General features: G+C 50.6%; 6 protein-coding genes across 6 annotated transcripts; 3 read left to right on the top strand and 3 right to left on the bottom strand.

Annotated features, from left to right (window-relative positions):
• Positions 1-155: 155 nt before the first annotated feature.
• LRP88_14144 (transcription factor domain-containing protein) lies at positions 156-2537 on the bottom strand (the record flags this gene model as incomplete). The annotated part of the gene is made up of 4 exons (XM_083250494.1): positions 156-671; positions 809-1439; positions 1558-2092; positions 2279-2537. The coding sequence occupies 4 exons, from the start codon at positions 2535-2537 to the stop codon at positions 156-158; spliced, it is 1941 nt and encodes a 646-aa protein (XP_083094828.1).
• An 827-nt stretch (positions 2538-3364) lies between these two features.
• On the bottom strand, positions 3365-4876 carry LRP88_14143 (M20 family metallo-hydrolase; the record flags this gene model as incomplete). Its single annotated transcript, XM_083250493.1, has 4 exons — positions 3365-3443; positions 3494-4351; positions 4402-4716; positions 4773-4876. 4 exons carry the CDS (start codon positions 4874-4876, stop codon positions 3365-3367), a joined length of 1356 nt encoding a protein of 451 aa, XP_083094827.1.
• A 961-nt stretch (positions 4877-5837) lies between these two features.
• On the top strand, positions 5838-7429 carry LRP88_14142 (major facilitator superfamily domain-containing protein; the record flags this gene model as incomplete). Its single annotated transcript, XM_083250492.1, has 4 exons — positions 5838-6012; positions 6068-6785; positions 6836-7078; positions 7129-7429. 4 exons carry the CDS (start codon positions 5838-5840, stop codon positions 7427-7429), a joined length of 1437 nt encoding a protein of 478 aa, XP_083094826.1.
• Positions 7430-9310: 1881 nt separating this feature from the next.
• On the top strand, positions 9311-10903 carry LRP88_14141 (uncharacterized protein; the record flags this gene model as incomplete). The annotated part of the gene is made up of 5 exons (XM_083250491.1): positions 9311-9579; positions 9629-9650; positions 9701-10023; positions 10074-10472; positions 10525-10903. The coding sequence occupies 5 exons, from the start codon at positions 9311-9313 to the stop codon at positions 10901-10903; spliced, it is 1392 nt and encodes a 463-aa protein (XP_083094825.1).
• Positions 10904-14490: 3587 nt separating this feature from the next.
• On the top strand, positions 14491-16176 carry LRP88_14140 (uncharacterized protein; the record flags this gene model as incomplete). Its single annotated transcript, XM_083250490.1, has 4 exons — positions 14491-14656; positions 14706-15165; positions 15217-15815; positions 15869-16176. The coding sequence occupies 4 exons, from the start codon at positions 14491-14493 to the stop codon at positions 16174-16176; spliced, it is 1533 nt and encodes a 510-aa protein (XP_083094824.1).
• Positions 16177-16461: 285 nt separating this feature from the next.
• Positions 16462-18345, bottom strand: LRP88_14139 (uncharacterized protein; the record flags this gene model as incomplete). The annotated part of the gene is made up of 1 exon (XM_083250489.1): positions 16462-18345. The coding sequence occupies one exon, from the start codon at positions 18343-18345 to the stop codon at positions 16462-16464; it is 1884 nt and encodes a 627-aa protein (XP_083094823.1).
• Between the last annotated feature and the right edge of the window lie 2699 nt (positions 18346-21044).

Genomic DNA, 21044 nt, shown 5'->3' with positions numbered 1-21044 from the left:
GAGTACTTTTGCTTATTTTTATTACATTTTCTTCACTAACGTTAGGGGATAATAATCTAACATGTCTCCCCGTTTTGCCGTGGACCTGGGTGACTCTACGGTAGGCTCAGTGCAGCGCAATCTCTTTACCGTACAACGTGAGCGAGGTTTGTGCACTAATGGAGCTTCTTCCAGTAGAGAGCATCCACCTTGACAGTCCCAAACCGCAACAACGGCCACGACTGCACCCTCATCCGCAAAGTCCTTCGCCACGTAGCAAGGAGATTCTGATCGAACGATGCCATGTGTGGCTCCCTCTGCTGTGAACACAGCATGTAGCAGAAGAGTCCAGGATACGATAGACAGTGTCTCGTGTACGATGGCCAAAACGCCGACTGGTGGCTTGCATCGAGGCTGCGGATGAACTTGATGATGGTCTGCACAAGACCGCGAGAAGCTTGCAGCACAGTCCCTACAGATGGCTGGAGATGGTCTAGGTGGATGCTGCTGTTGATGATGGGGCGCAAGAGAGCGCGGAGAATTAGGATGTGTGTTGTGTAGTAGGCGACGTAGAGTGAGGCGTGGCTCTTGACCGAGTCGTCTGCCTCGGCGTCATCTGCTGCGGGCTGGATATGAAGAGACTCGGGGAGATTCTCCAGCCAGTCGAGTAGTTTCTGACGCGGGCCACGGGCCTGTTCGATCAGAGTGTCTAGCGTTTGTGGCCGAGATACGGCACGCAAAGAGCTGCAGGCAGTCCGCTTCGTCAGTGATCTTGATCCATCCAGTATCTACGGTGTTGGTAAAGTACTCACAAAAATCGTCGGCATACGCTCATTGAAATACCTGTCAACGAGCACATGTGTATGAAATAGTCAGGATCTGGATGGCCAGTATCGTGCAGAGAGCCGACATTTGTATCAATGACAAAATCGTCAGGAGTCGGAGGCGAAACGTCCCAATCGTCATCATGCAGCATCGATGATCTGCCATGAGTGATGGATCGCCAAGTATGCTCAACGACAACAGTCCACCATAGCCGTCTACGCAGTCGAATCTCCCATGGCGGCAGGTTCCATCCTGTCGGGTCAACATTCAAGCCCAGCGCCTGCGCCATGGCAAGCATGGACGCTGCAAGCGACCAGAAGAACGGACTCTCCACCACAGCTGTGTCAAAGGGCATGTGGTTGATGAGCAGGATGAAGATTTGAATGGTCGATAGTCTGGGGAAGTGTAGTTCTCTTTGAAGGCAAGTGTATGAGATCTTCCAGAGAGCATCGATGCTTGGTTTTGAGTAGGCGCTACTAAGACACAGCTTCTCGTCCCAGGCTGTGAAGGGCGAAGCCAGTGCGTATATTCCTGCGAGAAGCCCGGTAGGTGCCTCTGCTACAAAGGCTTCTATGTCCTGCAGTACCAGTGATCGGGAAAGGATGGGTAGAGACTCAAAGATGAACCGAAAGTATCTAGGCTGTGTGAGCATCATCAAAGGGGAGAGGATGAATGACATACAATTTCACCAAGGCAACGCCTGCAGTTTTGTCAACAAGTTTCTCGAGATTCTCCCGATCATCATTCGCCGACATGCACTCGTCAATGACTCTGCGCGCTTCGATGGCCGTCTCAGTCTGGCTCTGTAGGAAGTGGAGCGGAGGGTATCCGGGCACTTCGCCGCTCCTCGCTGAGAACCTGCGGTAGGTGACTCGGAAGAAATCGACTTCCTCCTGGTCATTGTACGGGAAGTGCTCGAGACCGAAAGGATCCGACTCATTCGAATACCCGATGATCTGGGTGAAGTGATCAGGCCTTTGGTCAAGAGAGAGTCTTTGCAAAGGTACGCTGGGACTCGCTGGCGTTTCTGTCGACATTCGATTCATGGCTTCCACGTTTTGCAGATCGTCAGCAGGGCTGTCACCCTCAAGAGATCCGAGATCTGGCAACTGGCCGTCTGCAAGAAATTGAAAAGCCCGGTCAGCATTCTCGATACTTGGTAGGGCTGTGTGATTCATCGAGAGGTCCCAGTCCATTCCTCCATGGTTTGCCCATATGGCATCCGAAATGATTGTGTCAAGACGAGGCAGGTCCTCGCCTGCGACTTGGTCAGCTTGGACATGTCCACCTAAGCCCAAAGTTAGTGGAGAGTAGCAAGTGAGCCAGGTGAAGCATGTTTTAGTACCCGTTATTCCCAGCATTTCCTGGTGTCTACTGCCATCAACCGACTGCTCTGAAGCCTGGATAGTATCGGTAAACCCCCTTCCCGGGGGAGCCACCGGGGGAGCCACCAGAGGAGCCACTGGAGGCGTACCCCCGCTCTGTGCTCGAGAAGTTCTGTCGCGTTGCTTCTTCCCCGGGTTTCCTACAAAAGTGCACAGCCGCGATGTCCGCTCGCAGAGCTGGCATGGTTGCCCAGGCTCTGGGATGTTGCAGAGCACCTTGCGAGCGCGGCACAGGTCGCATGGCCGTTGTGACTTGGAGCGGTATCGCCGCGAGCCGGCGACGGCACGAGCGTTAGGTTGTGGTTGTGACGGGGGCGTTGTATTGATCTGGGTATCATATTGGTCCATCACTTATTAGAATATGTAGGTGTTGATCCTTTTCTTCAGACCCCCGCGTAATCAAGCTTCCTCTGGATCATCGGACTCGGACGATCAATGTGGCTTGCTCAGTCTACTCACGTGATCTTAGTCACATGACATTCTAGCCTTCCTGCATCTCGGCAAGACTCGGCTTTGAGGGCGTTTGTAGGAGTCATGTCATCCATAACAAGATGGAAATGCTACCAAATCCCACCCCGTGGACTATCAATGTCAGCCGTCATTAATATCGGCCAATACAATGGGAGTCTCCATGTCTGAAATTTCATCCATGTTTATGTTATAAAACCTAGAAAAAATTACAGGCAAGCACGCAACCCTCCCAAGTCTCTACTTCTGTAGGGTAGTCTACTTGATGCGTAGTCTAGTATCTCTTCCGAGTCTTCTTGGGCTCCCTCATGCAAACCTCAACCTCGAGGTACGTTGAGTTGTCTCGAGGCATATAGACCATGATCTTGCCCAAATCACTGATTAAATAGCTTCCAGCTCGGCTCAAGTCCTTGGCCGATTCCACCTGACTCTCATTCATGTGTGATGATGTAAAAACTGATAAGGCCCTCTCTAGAGACGAACCTATTTCTGTGGACTGTTCGGATCAATCTTTCCTTTCCCAAAGGACAAGGTGTATACTGTGGACAAATTCGTACATCAAAGGTTTTTAATGATGGCTCCTTATGGCATGTCTATGCATCAAGCATCTGCAACTTTCAAGGATATGCAGCTTAGGAATAAGCACAATAGGGAAAGGCAATCTCATTTTTTTAACACAATACTCTTTTTGTATAATATACATAATTCTAATTAAAGTCTCCTCGTCTCGCCCGCACCTGATCATATCTCAAAACAGCGCCAAGAAGAACACTCGCGCCAAGAGCACTACATTGAAGTTAGCACAAGTTCATGTCAAGGCTGGCCAACAAACTTACCAATCCTCTGCTGAGCAGTATTCCGTGGGGTTGTGGCTGATTCCTGAGCGAGTAGGTGTGAAGATCATGCTCGTAGGGCATCGCACACTCGTGTAACAGCTGTCGTGACCAGCTCCGCTGATCATGGGCTTGTACAGCTTCTCCCCTGAAGGAAGTTGGGGTAGGGTCGAGCATACATCAGCAGCGCTCTCCTCAACGACAGAAATGCACTCCTTGCTGAACTGAACAGCAGGGCTGTCGACCAGCAGCTCCCACTCGACCTCACAACCCTTCTCGCTGTCGTCGCGCGAGATGCGAAGGAACTCGGCCTCACACTCCTTGACCATTTGGGCCAGCGTGTCGTCCTTGACATGGCGCACGTCAAGGGTGAATGTGACGGTATGGGACATTGTATTGACGGTGCCGGGGTCGGTAGTGAAGATTCCGGTGGTGGCAAGGCCGTCGAAGCGCTTGGCGATGGCGTTGGCGGCGACGAGCATCTTGGATGCGCAGAGGACAGGGTCCTTGCGGGCGTATAGGGGGGTTGTACCGGCGTGGCTGTCCCTGCCCTTGACAGTGATGTTGAACCACTTGAAAGCCTGTACGCCATGGACAACGCCGATCTTGAGACCTTCATCTTCTAGGATGGGCCCTTGCTCGATGTGTAGCTCAAAGTGCGCCGCGAATGGGTTTGAGCGATAGGACGCTGCGTGCTCGCCTGTGTATCCTATTCTGTCGAGCTCCTCCTTCATCGACTTGGGGTTGCCATCGGTGGCCAAGCTCAGGACCTCCTTCAGGTCCCATGCGGTCTGGAGGGGAATCACGTCGGCCCAGACACCTGATGAGACAGCCATCTTGGGGAATCGAGCACCCTCCTCACTACGAAGCTCATTAGTAAGTCGACTTGGACAGGAACTAGTGAGACATACTTTGTCCAGTTGACCACGCCGACGGGTCCCTCAGTCACCCATCCGTTGTCATTCAGAGTTCGGAGGACCTCGAGGCCAGATACTACGCCCAAGATCCCGTCGTAACGGCCACCGGTAGGTTGAGTGTCCAAGTGAGAACCCATCATGATGGGCGGAACATCGTTGTTCTTGCCAGGTCGAATCGCAAACAGGTTGCCCATCTGGTCGTAAAAAGTCTTGCAGCCAAGAGACTTTGCGTATGTCATGAACCAGTCTCTGACTTGCTTGTCCGAGTCGTCAAGGCTCAGTCGAGCCATGCCGGTCTCGGTAGAGGCCCTGGCCTAGGTTAGCACTAGATGAGCGCAGGGGAGGGTAAGGGGAGCACAACTCACTTTCCCCATCTGTGTGCAGCGCCAAATTGGCAACTCTCGTGCAGTGACTGGGCCAGACGGGCCTCGCTGACCTTGACGGGAGGTAGATTACTGAGTGAACCCATAGTGAAGATGTGTGTGGTGATGACCCTTGTCTAGTTCTAAGTAGACTTTGGAATAGTAGACTCAGGATGGTAAGGAGCCAAATGGTAGGAATGATAATGAGGCAGCCCTAGTAATCGGTCCAGCAGATATCATGTCTAAATAGAGCCAGTCGGCATCCAACCGCGGCCGACGGACGACGTCTCCAAAGCTTGATCAACCGCCGGCCGTAACCTAGATTGCTCAACCCCGACGGCGGAGGGAGGCGGGGGAGAAGTGGGTCCATATCGGCCGTCGGCCGTCGGCGGACAAGGTCTCGGAAGCCGGGTCATGCCATCGTCAACTGGAGCGGCCATTGGAGATGCATATGCATGACTGTATTTCCTGGGGAAGGTCAAGGTAAATGTTGCGGGGTTACGGGCTATTACGTACAAGTTTACAGGTTCCCCGGCGACGGACTCAGTTGCCGGTTCGAGGTGCATGAGAATCGATCATTGGTGAGCATGAGCTGGATGAGCCTGAGAGAGATTGGTTGATTGACCATCATCTTCCGTCGGCTATGTTCGCTCAACGAACCGACAAGATTGTATCGTGCATCGCTGACGGGTCAACTGTCTCTATCTTTTTATCGGCCGTAAATTGCAATTACCTACAGCAGAGATGGACCACTCTGATACGTAAACTAATCCAGCCAACGGATGATGACTGTGTTATCAGAGGGCCCCGCCCATGTCCCGACTCAATCCCCAGGTTGCACTGAATCATGGGGAAGCTCCGCCGTCGGCTGATTACAGTAGGTAAAAACGGCCTAGATCTGCGCCCTGCGGTTAACCAGCCTAGGAATGGTGGGCCACAAGGATAGTACTCCGTCGGATTCCCACAATGCTTAAAGAGGCGATCGACTTCCGCTGCACAAACTCAAACCTGCCTCTTCATCACAGACACCGACAAGGATAGACATCCTTCTTTGCACTGTTCTTCAAGATGGCAACCTCAGAGAAGGAGTTGGAGCTCCAGTTTCCCAGAGAAGATGGCAATGGCGAGACGATGGAGCTGAACAACGCCCAGGAGCAGCGCGTTCTCTCCAAGTTTGACAGGTTTGTCATGCCTCAGATGGCCATTCTTGTCCTCTTTGCCTACCTTGATCGAACAAATATTGGTAACGATCACCGAGCGGCCCGTTTAATGCACCAATGAACTGACTGGGTCTCCAGGAAACGCCCGCGTCTTTGGCTTTGAGGAGGACACTGGAATGCACGGCACCCAGTTCAACGACGTCTCCATGTACTTCTACATCTCATATGTCATATTCGAAACGCCCTGGGTCGTCGCCGTCAAAAGATTCGGCCCGGGCCGCGTCCTCGCCATCGCCATTGTCAGCTGGAGCGCCATCACCATTGGCACCGGTTTCGTCCACAACTACGGCCAGGTCATTGCATGCCGCGTACTCCTCGGTTTCTTTGAGGCCGGACTCTTCCCAGCCCTTACCTTTACAATCTCCCAGATCTACCCGCCGGCCAATCAAGGCAAGCGTGTCGCGGTTCTGTACATCTCCATCGCCTTGTCCGGGGCCCTCGGTGGTTTGATTGCCTACGGGATTCAGTCTATGGGCGCGCGTCATGGGCTGTCGGCTTGGAGGTGGCTCTTCATCATTGAGGGGGCCATCTCATTCCTCGTCGGCATCGCATGCTGGGTCAGCCTTCCTACTTTCCCGGAGACAGCGTGGTTCCTCAAGCCTGAGGAAAGGTCGACCATGCTGGTCATCAAGGAGCGGAACCATCCCTTCAAGGAGACCCAAAAGTTCTCATGGAAGCAGGTCGTCATGGCACTCACTGATCCCATGGTCTATCTTTCATCTTGCGCCCTATTCTGTTCATCCATCGCCCTCTTTGGATTCGGTACTTTCCTTCCCACTCTGCTGAAGGGCCTTGAGTCAGTGCTTGTCTCCCATCCGCCCTGTCCCCATGCTGACGAGATCATAGTTATACTTCCCTCCAGGCGAATTACCTCAGCATCCCCGTCTACGTCCTCGCCTCCATCTGCGTAGGTATCACGACCTTTGTCTCTGATAGACTTAACCGCCGAGCAATCTGCCTCATTCATTCTCCTCTTTTGGTCATCACGGGATACGCTATTGCCGTCGGAACTGGACACAAGGGGGCGGGCTTCTTTGCCATGTTCCTTGTGGGCGCTGGTGTCTACTCTTTCAACACCGTGCTTGTCACGTACGTCATCTCCTGTCTACAACATGTTCTTGATGCTGACATTTCTGCAGATGGGTGTCCAACAACATCCAGCCCGACTACAAACGATCTGTGGCAATCTCCATGCTCATCTCGATTGGAAACGCGTCTGGACTGGCCGCTTCCCAAATCTATCCCATCAGCGACGCCCCGCGATATATCATGGGAAATGCCATTTCCCTGGGTGGAGAGGTCATTGCTCTGCTATGTATCGGACTTTTGTATGCACTCTTGAAGTATCGCGTGCGCCAGAAGGAGCGCATGTTGGCTGAGGGCCTGGAGAGCAATGGCATGGAGGACGATCGGGGTCTAGGGTTCAAGTATGTGTTCTAGGTACTTTGAGATTTGTAGACATCCTGCCATGTTACTAGTATAGACTATGTGCCTGGAGTTTTAAGTTGACACGTCCCCGTAAACCGCAACGTTGTCCCGGAAACCAAAGTATCCAAGTATCCAAAAGTCAGCTCTCTATTGTATCCACCCTGTGATAATTTCCAGACCATCTAGCTTTATCCAACGGTGTGTACCCATCCGGAAGCCGCCGGCACCATGCACGAGCATGACTTCGACGAGGGCATCGCCGAGATCGTCTGGACGACGAATTGCAAGCACGAACGGCGTCTTTCCTTCCAATCGCAGCTGTTAAGTAAAACACCACCCTCCAGCAGTGCAGAAACTAGGGCGATGCTCGTTGGCGTGGTCCAATTACTGGGGTGACAGAATACAGACATATCACCTTTTGGCTTAACCCTACTTTCCGAAAGCATATGCCGCCTGGCACATGTCAACTACCGGACGCCAAGAGTCATGAGCGGGGAGGTGAAAAGTTGAAATCTGTATGCAGTGTTGTTGTGTTCTTGGCAACGATCGACTTGTGTGAGGAATGTGGCTTCAGCCATAAGCATCGGGATATTGTCCGATTGGGAAGTATAAGCAAGCGCCCGCGACCAGTGATGGACGTTTGTGGCTGCAGGAGGCAGTCTCTTATTATCAGCTGATTATCTTTATTGTCTCAAATCTATCCCCGACATTCTCACTTGAAGAATATGGAGACAAGACGCCACACCTCGTCGAGTCTCACATGGCAGAGTCCTAAGGTATCATAGGCTCACCGAGAGATGACGCTGCTGCATCGCCCATCAACATTAATGCCTAGGCTAAGGAACTATCGATATAAACAAAGACATGCAGCAAACCACTGACATTTGCCTGGGTAATTTTCGATGAAGATCTGTCAATCCCGGATGGACTACAGTCGTAATAATGAAATGCGGGGTAGTGACAAACCTGTCAAGGAGAGTGAGAGGAGGCGTAGGTAGTAGGCATGTCGGCAGATTGAGATATGTGACAAGCCTACCTACTATCGTCTGACAGGGATAGTCGCGGAAGTAGGAGCCGAGTTTAGGCATGCAGTTCATTCAGCCGCATATGTAGGCGGGCAATGGCAAGAGATGTGACTCGCTGAGGAGCCAAGAACAAGCACATGCTATTCAATCTATACATGCTAGATGTTCTAGATCATGTCACTTCCCCACAATCTGCAATGCAACCTTCCCCGCAAGTTAGACTATCCTAGGTAGGTGAGCTGATTATCGGTGAGCATACAAGCAATAGGCATCACAGGAACCCTTCTCCCTTGCATCGGGAAACTCAAGCCGTGTCTCCAAGACTAGAATGGCGGCTCAAGAGAACGGCCTAGAACTGCATGGTACTGTTGTTTACCATGTTTGGAAAAACAGATAACTAAAACATTGTATTTCTTTGATATCGTGGCTGACGGAGACGTCATGGATGACAGCAATCACTGAAACATGCTCACAACCTACTTCTGTTTTGAGCTCTAAGCTTCCATCCCCCCAGTTCTTGGAAAATTTTGATTTGTCGAGATGTCGTATTCACATTCACCGACAAGATTTGCAAAGAAGGCGTCGTTCAGCATCCAATGACAAACTTCTGGCGTTGCTCTGATGCTGGCCTCAAGCAGGCTTTTTGACTTAGACAAACCTTCTGGCACCAGTAAGCTATCGTACGATATCAGTGTATTGACAGCTCCCTTGTGTCGTTTGCAGAGCGTTGCCCTAAGTTCTTTTGTGTGTCTCTAAACGTGTATAAAGGGCCCGCGTTGCTCAATACAAGCCCAAGATATCTTCAACCTCAACACTACAATTCAATCCCCTTTCAGTCATCTTTCAATCAACCTTGTCAACCTTCAACATGACTTCTTCTGATGTCCAGCAGGCCGATGCCGATCTTTGGCTTGCTTACGGCGTTCAACTCAAGAATGCCGTCTCTCAGTCTAGCAGCATCGGTCCCAACAACCGCTTCTACATTGCGCCTCTTTCAGCTGCAGGCATTGCCGCTGGCAAGAACGTCGATGTTGCCATCCAGAACAATGGTGTCTTTAACACTGGTGACACGCTTCTGGATCTTGACCAACCAGTATTCCTACCAAGCCGCCAAAGTTACTTCCAACGAATGGTCTCGTAAGTTACTGTTTTGGAACTTGGAATAAGATGCTAATGACGCCAATAGCTATGCCAACTCTGTTGAACTCGTAGGTCTTGCTCTCATATAAGTCGTACATGATCTAACTCCCGCCATCAGCATGCGGACAACAACACAGGCGCACAGGTTCGATACAATGATGCGCAAACAAAGGCACAGGCAGCTCAGACCTTCTACACCAACACAAAGATTGCGGCGCAGGGGGCTTACAAAGCAGAAGTGACAGCCCAGTTGACGACTCTCCCATTCTCTGTTTGGGTTGTTCAAAACTATCCACAGCTTGCAGCGGCTCAGAATGCCAACGCTGCTGCCTCGGCTAACTTGGCTGCGGCTTCAGCAGCTATGAGCGGCCCAATGGCTGCCATTGTAGGCCAATATCAGAGCGCCCTCACCACTGCCGGTAGCTTGTCACTGGTTCCAGGGTGAGCATCTCAATGAATAAAAGTGCCATGGTCAGTTCTAACGTCAATAGCTTCAACATGGATTGTTCCCCTGCATCGGCTGATGAGATCGCTGCCGGCCAAGCTGGAAAGGCCAATGCTACCCTCTGCAACCCCACGTATCAAATTGATGCCCAGTATGCCCAGCTGGTCGACAGTTGGATCGCCACGTTCCCTCAGAACAAGAAGAACCCTAAGACATTCACGTTCACGGCGAGTGACGCCGCGAACGCGTCTTGGTCAGAGCTGGGCTACTCCAACAATAGTGTCCAGGTCACCGGGTCGTACTGCATCTTCTTCAGCGCAACCTTCACCGAGAACAACACGGTTGTTACCAAGAACCTCTCAGCAGAGGAGTTGGGTTCAGACCTGGAGGTCACCATCACAGCTACCGACCTTGGCTCATTCACTATCACTCCCGGAAGCAAATGGTACGTCGGTCGCGCCAAGATACGGGAGAAGGAGACAGCTGATTTGAATTAGGAACCCTGCAGAGCTTGCCGGCATGCCCCTCGTAGCCAACGCCGACCCCAACCTTTCCAAGCCGATGGCATTTATCAACCAAGCCGTCCTCGCGTACGGTGTCGGTATGCAAGTGAACCTCTCGTCTAGTGCCTCCAGCATGATCAACAACTACCTCTCGAAAGCGCAATCAACCGGCGGTAGCGCATCCATTTTTGGCTTCAACATTGGCCTCGGAGGTTCGGCTAGCTCGTCGCAGACTTCTACCACGACTTTTGAGCAGGTGAAGAAGGCCAGCTCCGGCACTTCTATCGTCATCCCCCCGGCAGACAATGCTTATCCCACACTGTTGGCTGCCTTTGGCCAAGCCATCCCGCTTCCAGGAACAGTATTGAACTAGATGCTTATTGGGAAAGACACTCCCTAGGGTCCAACTCTACGTGGCGTGAAGGAAGCGAATGATCGGGAGGATTTATCAGGACCAGCATTTCAGAGTGCTGATTGGAAACTTGGTCGAAATCGTTACTCACCCATAGTCACTCCTTTATCTGTAGTCATATACTCACCTAGTCATTCCTTTATGTAAAGTCATTCATTTCTTAGTCTGCTATCTAGATCTCGCCTCAAATGAGTCCTGTAATCATCCTGTGATCTCTTACTAAATACGTAATTAGTACTCTTGTTTCTCTTACTGCTTTATAAGATTATCTTTGAACTGTTATAAACAATGAAGTATCTACCTTTCGAATATCATGACCTAATAGTCACATAATGAAGCATTGATGTGCTCGGAATCAAGAGTGGAAAGTGTGTGTTAAGGTATTAGGCATAATTCCTTTAGTATAGAAAAAGAAGGCTGTATTGCATTTTCCTGATCTACTTCTTGGAGATATAACTAGGACCTTCTTTTGTATGCCTCTTCCTCCTCTCCTGTAGAGAATCGTTCTTCTACTAAGCCCTTGCAACTCTCTGGATCCTCTTTGGCATGCAAAACAGGTAAACTTTACTGGGGCGCATACCTCTCTCTGATCATGTCTCTCTTTAGTTACTCGACATACATTTACGGTTCTAGTGGCTTCTAAAGCGGGGTTGCTAACCATTCCACCCCTTATGAATGTTTAAAAAGGCTAGATAGGACCAACATGAATTTGTTGCCCATCAAAAATCATGTCTGTACTGAACCCATCATCTGTCAACCAGGTCGATATGTCGGCCGCAAAGCCTGGTGTCAACGCAGCGGATGCAGAGCTTTGGCACGCATATTTACGTGCCATATCCGATTATTTTCCCTTTTCAGAGCAACCACATGGCTACCGTATCTACACGGCACCTCTGACCAGTTTTGGAGTCACAATTGGCAGGGCAGTTGACCAGTCTATTGTCAACAATGATCTTTTCCGTCTCGGCGATCTCCTGTTACCCCCGGATAGCCCAATCTTTCTTCCCCGACTTAGCTATTCTCAGCGTCTCCGCAGGTACCTTCAATTTGTGACAACAGTAATAACATGACATGTCCATAAGCTTCTGGTCTCTACTGACGACAGAAAAGCCAACAGGCCGACAAAATGCAGAAACCTTGGCTAGGCTCGAGAAGACAAAGGAGCAGCTCACTGAAGCCACGAATGATTTCATCAAGTGTCGTCATCAAGCTTACGGGGCGTATCTCGCGGATCCAACATATATAAAACCTCCAACTGGAGCTTCTACCACTGCTGAGTCTCAAGTTCAATTCAATAGCTGGGCCAAGACGTTCTATCCATCATACCAGCTAGCATCACTCCGCAAGGACGCAGCATCGCAAGAGGCTTATGAAGCGCATTTGGAATATTATGGCCCTCAGACTGCTTCACTGTGGAATGACAGAGTGCAGTTGGATCAAGCGTTTGTACCTAACTCCTTAAACAAGCCGTAAGGAACCATTCACTCAAGACTTTTTGTTTCACTGGGGGATGCTGACAAGGCCAAGGTACAACATGCCTACTTCTACAGCTCAAGTAACCATCGACGAAATCGTTGGATCAGGGCCGCCACCGGCTCCATTGGATATCACGTATCAGCCCAGATACAACATCGACGACAAATTCTCCGAGGAGGCTTTAAGTTGGGTTCTAAACGCCAAGAACGGCAATAACAAACCGTTGGAAATTACCGTTCGGTCCAGCTCCATTTCCCCCGCCAAAGCTGCTAATTGGAATGATCTCGGATTCTCTAAAATCTCGCTTGCGAAACATGAAGAGATTCTCGCCCGTGTGCCTCTTTTCACGGCTCACACACACGAGGCTTCCACACCAACAAACCAACCCAACTTACAAGTTGGTTTAGAGGACAAAAGAACATCGGTAGAGGTCACGATCCAGGCATCAGATGCCGCCGTATTCACTCTTGGTCCTGATCAATCATGGTACGTGCCATCCGAACACACTGCCAATATGACTATTAGCTTACGTGTACAGGGACATCCCAGACATAACCACCAGATATCCTAGATTACGAGCCGAAGCACCAGACGATCTCTACCAACCCCTTGTTCTAGTCACGCATGTGTTTCTAGGCTACCAGGTCTCGATCACTATGAAAGCAGACGAAAATACCTTTGAAAGGATTGATGAAGGAATAAACAAGTGCCAGAAAGGCGGAGGGACAGCCAGTTTGTTCGGACTATCCGTGGGACCACGATCCACCGACTCAGTGGTCGGCTTCGATCAGATCAAACGGGATCCCTCCGTTCATACGATAAGCATACCTCCCAGGGACAACTCACAGCTCACGATAATTGGATTGATGGGAATGGAACTTCCTGCACCGAAACCAGCTAAAACACCTACTAATCCCGCTCCCCTATAAGCATAGTTAGCATTGTTGTACATAGACTTTAAAGCCATCGTCGTTAATTATCTCACATTTTTTCACGTTGTGGTCAGTTTTGTTTGCGATTCTGAGATCTAGATAAAGTGCTGAAATCCGAGCATCTGCCGTTTTACGTCTGGACTGATAATATCCCTGGAATAAGGAATAGTCAAATCGACATTCGAATGTATAGGCTAGTGTCTTGTCTTTGAAGACGAGTCTGTTTGAGCGATTGGACATTTTTGTCTATTATTAACACGGATAAGCTTATGAATTAATAGGAACAGCATTGTGTGGATACCGAACCTCTAGTTATCTGCTGCGATAAGACTTCTTCGAAAGTCTTGACGAGATCGAAGTTGCTCGAAATGTCCAAGTCTTGGTTGTCGGCCTGCTCATCTTGAGCAAGGTCATCGGATACTCTCGCTAGAGTTGGTAGTACTGAGTGGAAAGCCCTCTTGCGGGACCAGTTAGACTTTGACATGTCTTGCGTTGGTGCGAAGCGTCTTAGATCTCGGGCCGAAGTGTATCGAGTTGAAGAACTGACTTTAATGCTAGGTTGGGCACCTAGGAAAAGAAAAGAGCTGTACCCCTGCCCTACCGGTAATATCTCCTAACCTATGCCGATATCCAGGGCATTGTAAAAGGGCGAATTGTTTCTCGAATTCCCTCTCATCCTTGGTTACCCCCATTAGACCGTGCTGTTACTGATGTTTTATGTCATGCAAAGTTCACACCACGAGTTATTACATTACAAATCAAGCATGGTATTCCACTCCTTATTTGAATCTTTTCTCTGTGGAGAAACCCCCAGCTCAACAACATGCGCCCTAAGCGACCTTGCCAGCCGCAACTGTCAAGACAGGGGTTTTTCATGGGCTACCCAATGGTCATTGGCAACTCCACCGGTGGCGTTTGTTTGTGCATATGCCGCGAGACAACAAAATCAAGCTACCAATAGCAAATCATGAAGCCGGCCAAAAGCCCTGCCAGCTTGAGCATGTTGCACCTCAGCTCGTCTTGGCATATGCTCGGCATCTCCCTCGTAGCTATTAAAGAGCACCTCTTCCCGCAGCCTGATTGCGTCGGCCGCAGTCATTTTTTCAAGCCACAAACAACACCGACCCCCCTGTCTCCGTGATGGAAGACACAACGCGCCTTCTTCGCGCCCCCGGCTCTGGCGATGATGGTGTTGAGCTTCAAGAGCGTCTACAGGGACCTTCGGGCACACACCCAACTTCAAGACCTCAAGGATCCAAGACGTTAAACCAAGTCTGGATACTAATGGTCGTGTTTTGGTTTATCGGTTTGTAAACTCGGTTTTGCTAAAGAGGCACAGAGACTCACTATCACAGCTCTGGGCTTTATGGGAGGCCATCTCGGTTTCTTCTTATGGCTCAATGGCAAGCCGGCGGAGGATACAATCGAGCAGGGTTACCAGGCCGCAGCGTCAAATATCTTTGCCGTCTTTGTGGATATCTTCCTGCTAGGAGGCCTCAGACTTCTCAGCAAAAAGACGATCCCAGACCAGTTAGCCGACAAGCCGGTTGACCCCTCTGACGGCCCGCGGGCCTCATGGTTTCGCAAGGTATCCCCCAAAGTCCTTCACAATTGGGTCGTTAGCCTGGTCTGTTTCGCGATTCCTTTTGCGTTGATCTTCCCACCTGGTGGTGTGACAACCGAGTTTGAGAATCAGTTAAAGAAGAAGTTGCCCAACGTCAAGACGATGAATATTAGCGACTATGGTAACGGGACTCTTCAACAGTTTGTCGAGCATTCGCTTTTTGAGATGAACGCCGACTTGAATTACAACCCGTAACATTCCCATCCCAGCACAAACCTCGACAAGATGCTGATTTTCGTTAGTGCATGGTCAAGACCTCAACTCAAGGCAATGGCTGCGCAGGTCCTAACCTCAGGCGAACCTGTCAGGATAGATTCTCCCTGTGGGAGTGCTTGTGTCTACAACATCTCTCTCGAAGGGCCTACTTTTCACTGCGTTGAGCCCGCGGCGAAATATCCGAAGTGCACTTCTCACAGTCCCATATACGAGGCCGAAGACTTGGTTAAGAATGGCGCACCTGGCGGTGGCTCATACGCCCTCGGGAATAACGCCTTCAAAATCATCTGGGACCCAGAGCCAATCCCCAACGGCTGTGACCCCAAGTCCCGCCGAAGCCTCGTCTGCAGGATGAAATTGTCGACCTACAACCTCAAGATCGAACATTCGCTCAACGCTTCGCGCTCCATCAAAGCCACAGTCGACAATCACAGGGATGTGTGGACTAATGAGTCTTGGGTTCAGTCACAGTTTTATTATTACTATTTCAACAGCTCCAGCACTGATATTCATCCGCGGCCACAACCGATTCATCCTGATGAACTGCACACCAATTTTACCAAATCTCAAGCGTTTGCGATTAGGCAGGCGGCTATAAGCGCCCTACAAGGCGAAGTACTATTCTGTAAGTACGAATTACCGTATTGTATATGCTCAAGAGGTGCTCACCCTTGCCAGCGAGGGATGGCGAGTCCCGGTTTTTCAGCGGAAACGCATCACAGGTGCTGAGCAGTCCCTACATCGGCATCTTTGACAGATATGAGCCTAAACTCGATATTTCAGCCGACAAGATAGAGCATTTCTTCCAAGATGTCGTCATCTCAACACTTTCTATCGGCATGTCGACGCACCAAGGGGATATTGAGGCACGGGTCGGGACTGAAGTGTACCGCTTCAGCGAGCATGAACAGTTCTATGGGCCATATGCCGTATGTGCGGTCATAGCGCTTGTCATGAATGTCTATGGGTTCCTATGCTGGCGATAGGATGGGTCGTCAGCTGTGGGTAGCTTTGCCCATTTTGCGACCACGACGGGCTCAAGCAAGACCTTGAATGACGTGTCCCGGGGATGGCCATTTACCAAAGAAGCTGGAAGAATTTGAGCTGCACTTTTCAGAGGGCTTTTTCCGTTTCGGGGGCGAAGGAGCAAATTGCTAGTCGGACGAAGATATTGAGATTCTACAAATAGCAGCCTGTTAGCACCTTGTTGGTAACTCTCCGAAGTCAATGCATTAACAAAAATATCAATACCACTATAACCTCGTGTAAATCTACCTATAGGTTCTTCTCCAGTCTAGTTTCGGGCTGTCGACATCCGTAGTCAAAGCAATCCTTCCAACATCCGAGTCCGGATTGACATCGCAAATTCTAACCTTTGTCCCCTTGATCCTCTGTAACCTATCGGAGCCACTCATCCCGCTACCCTCTTGGGAAACTCTGATGTATTTGGAGTCTCTGGTGAGACCAGCCATGCCTTCCAAGAAGTCAGGTGCCTTGATGGTGCAGCGGATGACCACGTTGACCAGTGAGAGGCACAATAGCACCAAGGTCGACGCAGTTGAGATAGAGAACCATGCCTTGTGCATGACATATCGGCTCTCAACAAACTCTGTCCAAGTTGCCGTGCTGTCATGCCACATCCTGTTCCGGTCTTTCAAGCTGATGCCGTCCCCTCCAGTCAAGACGCTCGAGTTGTACATGGCCATGACAGCTGTATTCAATGCCGTAGCCATCCTCGCTCCAAACACATCCAAGGGCACGTTCGAAAAGCAAGCCGGTCGCCCAGTAGATACTCCTAGATCTTTGTTCCCGAAGATGGCCGTAGGGTTGAGGAGATACATTTCCAGCATGCTAGATTCCTCTACATGATCGTTTGCTGTCGCAAAAGGCAACTCCCAAACGATGCCACCCATTGTGGGCCTGCTCGAAATGGCAGTTAGATTTCCTGAGATGGGAAAGCCAGGGCTATTGCGAACTCGCGCAGCCTGGCAGCTCAGATCGTCCGAAGGGTTGAACCTCGTGCACGCGACCTCAATGTCCACATAAGAGGTGCTAATGTCGCATGTTTGAAATGTCCAATAAATATCATTATAGTCATCGCTGTTGCATTTTCCCGCAATGACCAGCTCAAGTTTAGACTCCGGTTCCAAGTCGACAGTCGGGTATGGATAGTTCGTTATATGTTCCCGGGCCCCTGTATTGTTCACAACATCCAGAAATAGATTGGGGAATGCTCCGTTGCTTTCAATGGGGTGCCTGTGTTGCGGGGGCACTCGAGGATCTGAGGATGGCTGGTTGTGATAAAAGAGCTTTGTGGAGCCATCTTCAAGCCAATCTGTCGCATTGAGGATGCGCTTGCAGGAGAGGGTTTGGTAATGAGCATGGACCGTCAGTGTTGAGTTACCGGCTCGATTGAACGAGCCACCACGAATGGGGATGCCAATAAGCGAAGCATAAGGGACCACCATGTCAGATGGGACTGACACCCAAGACGAGGGATCATCAGGGTCGTACCCTGGGAGTAACTCCAGGAATGGAATCCGCACGTTACGCCAAAGGTCTCGTTGGCCCATTCGAGCGGCTTGTGATGGTCCTCCTAGGGCGGCAACAGCCGAGTCAAACCCATCAGTTGACCCATTGGCGTGAGAGACGAGTGTATCAGGCATGTAGAACGATGCGAGGATGGCGCTTCTAAAGTTGGCGATGTATGAACCCCTGGTCGAGAGTCCAGAAAATACTCCAACATCACCAGATTCATTATAGAAGAGATTGAAATCCGATATGTTGCTTCCCAAGTAATACAGGGCAGGAACTTCTGTGACTGTCGAGATCGGTTGTAGGTGCAAGGACCTGACGGCTGCTTGGCCTCCAAGAGGACTGAGACACCACACTAATGCAATGCCAATGGACCATGCAGTAATGTGCCGTACCGTAAAGAGATTCTTGAAAGCGGCCGCGGTAGTCTGACTGGTCAAGAGAAATTCGAGAGATGCTATAGAGGAGCCCTGTTCTGCGCGATGGAGAGCAAGAGTCTTGAGACACGGCCCGGCGACAGCAGCAAAGGAGATGGGCCACAGCGTTGAGGCAACTTGCAAAACCTCAAGTACGTCGTCTCCAAACGAACTTTGTTCCTTGTTGTTGAGATATGCGACCATAGCGACCAGTACTTGTCCAAGTCAGTTGTGTTTGAGCCAAAATGGCATTGCAGCTTACCAACGTATGCGACCGGGATGGCGATCAATAGGACTGAAACACCAACTCTCCAAAACCATGAAGGCGCCCAATCCTTCAAAGTACGAGGAACTTTCTCATTGTCCTCTCCGCGATTGGACATATCCGTTGCTGTTCCCATCTGGCCTTGATGTTTGGAAGGGAGCAAGTCGTAGCTAGCCATCGTGAGCGGTTATTTCAAGTTGATGATGACGAGGAAAAAAAAGTCTGAAACCAGTTCGAGGGGTCCCTGCCTTTCTATTTTAACCACCAAAAGTATAGTTTCACAACGGCCCGGCATAGCCTCTGTTGTGTTGGTCTGAGGCCTGACAGGTGGCGCTGTGGTATTGATATAAGAGGCCAAGCTTGATGCGCCAAGCCAGACGAGGCTCTGAGGGGTTTTCGTTCACGGAGTGTGACGAAGCTATTAGAACCAATGGTTCCCGTAGCGCAAGAACGGGGAGCCCCCTACCTTTGGGTAATTGCTCCGGTTGTCTATTGGTAACACGGAGGTTTGAAATAACAATAAGCGGTCAAGACCTTTGGAAACATGGCCCTACCCGATGGCAATTCGCTAGGGAGGTATACACAAACATTCAACGTGATAGTGAATCCTTCCTTCTATCGAGTTATCACATGTTAAGGAGATTTCTTTTGATTGCTTGGGTACCCTTGTCGATCAGAACAAGGCTGGTGACGGATGAGATCAAGTCTCATGGAGATGTCATTCATTACCTTGATCTGCCTGCTGGTACCGTGGTTGATGCTCTATCCTCGAGACAGATCCACGTGGAAAGCAGAGTCCGCTATACCTAAGCTGAGCTTGTAGCGCTATCGTCAATTCTACAGTAACGGTATTAGATTCCTCTTCATGTTAGTGTAGCAGGCTGTACAGCATGTTACTGAGGTGTATCACAGCGATGTGACGACGGTTGTCGTCCCTAATATACTTTTGGGCACGTGCCAGGCTAGTACCATCCAAGTGAAGGCGTCTAGAGTCTGGTCGTGCCAAGGCCGGTTGTTGTGACAGCTTTCCCCGCGTTCCGGCGTTGATCCTCGGCAGTCTCTAGCTCCCCCGCAAATTGGACCACTGCCACGAAACATTATCCACTCCCACGCATTCAATTGAAAGAAGAAAGATAAGGATGGGGCTTTGATGTTGAAGCAGCAAAAACAGGGGTATTGTGTGCTCCACGCAGCTCCAAGGACCTACCCGATCACGCAATATAACGCCATCGCCGCTTGACCATTCGGAGCCGGGCCCCGGTTATCATCTCCCGGTCTCCCTTCGCCGATTCCCGTTCTTCCCCGTTTCCTCCGTCAAGAAACAACTAAAGATGCCGCCTACTTCAGCAATCAGTCCGTCTTTCCGCGCGACGCCCTCGTTCAATCTCCGGGCCCCGGTCTTCTCCAATTTTGAGGATTCCGCCAGTCTCAATGACCAGCCTACGAGCCCAGACGTCGCTGACGACGCGTCTCAGGGATCAGGGAAGCGGAGGAGACTTACGACGAGTGATTTTACAAGGAGGAAACGTGCTGTGACGGCGTGTCAGTTTTGTCGGATGCGCAAGACAAAGTGTGATAATGTTCGTCCAAAGTGTGGGTACTGTGTGCGACAGAGAGCAAAGTGTGTTTATGGAGATACGGATGAGATTGAGACTAACGGGGAGGATGTTGCGATTTCTAATCGCCATTTGATGGACCAACTGGTGGAAATCAAAGAGATGCTTCAGAGGAATGGAGGCCACGGACACTCGGATACTGACCCTTCTTTGGCGACTGCGACCTCACCACAGGCCCAGGCGGCAACAAGTCCTTGGGCAAGGTTCTCCGCCAACACGCCACGACCGAACGAGAACAAACCCCCAGGGTTCCCATTCGAGGCTCTCCGTTGCGAGTCTTTACTACGATGGCCAGCCCTTAGGAGGATAGTACCAAGTGATGCCCAGGAAATCGACTCTTTCCCGCTCAGCTCGGGGTACACTGAGAGCACTCTGCAGAATGGAAGTGGAGGTCAAGGTATAAACGAATCGGCTTTTGTTCCATTATGTCGCAAGTTCCTTGCTCAGGTGCATCCGAGGAACCCTGTGCTTGATGGACACGAGCTCATGCGGCATGCTCGCTCCGCGGAGGAAGATGGGCTGAAATGGGACTCTTCGTCGTGTCTTGTGGTAATTTTATCTGGCTGCTTCAAAAGTCCAATTACTGATGAAGGCACTGCAGTTGCTCGCGTGTGCATTGGCTTCATATACCGACATGTGGAGAAGACCAAACGATTATCCCATCCCTCCAACCCCAGAACAACTTGGCAGTTTTGCCGACTCTCAGGAAAGAGCCAAAGCAGAGCCTTACTACGCTGCGGCACAGAAGAGAATGGGACTGCTTGGGAATACCATACAGGACATCCAGTGCTACTTCTTTGCTACCATCTTTGAGAAGTTTGCTCTTCGCCCACTGAGAGCCTGGTGTTATATCCAACAGGCTTGCTCGCGGTTGGAAACTCGTCTTTTGCAACGTGGGGAACGGCCTTGGACGGCTTTTCGGGATACGAGTCCTGATGATTATCACCTCGAACAAAGGCTCTTCTGGTCATGCTTTCGGGCAGAAAGGCAAGTCGCGGCAGATTCACTCCCCAATAGCCACG

The sequence above is a fragment of the Fusarium phalaenopsidis genome, assembly GCF_050370095.1.
Source record: "Fusarium phalaenopsidis strain FUZ10S chromosome Unknown contig_32332, whole genome shotgun sequence".
Taxonomy (NCBI): Eukaryota; Fungi; Ascomycota; class Sordariomycetes; order Hypocreales; family Nectriaceae; genus Fusarium; species Fusarium phalaenopsidis.
Note: the sequence above shows the minus strand (reverse complement) of the source record. Positions and strands in the feature narration are given on the sequence as shown.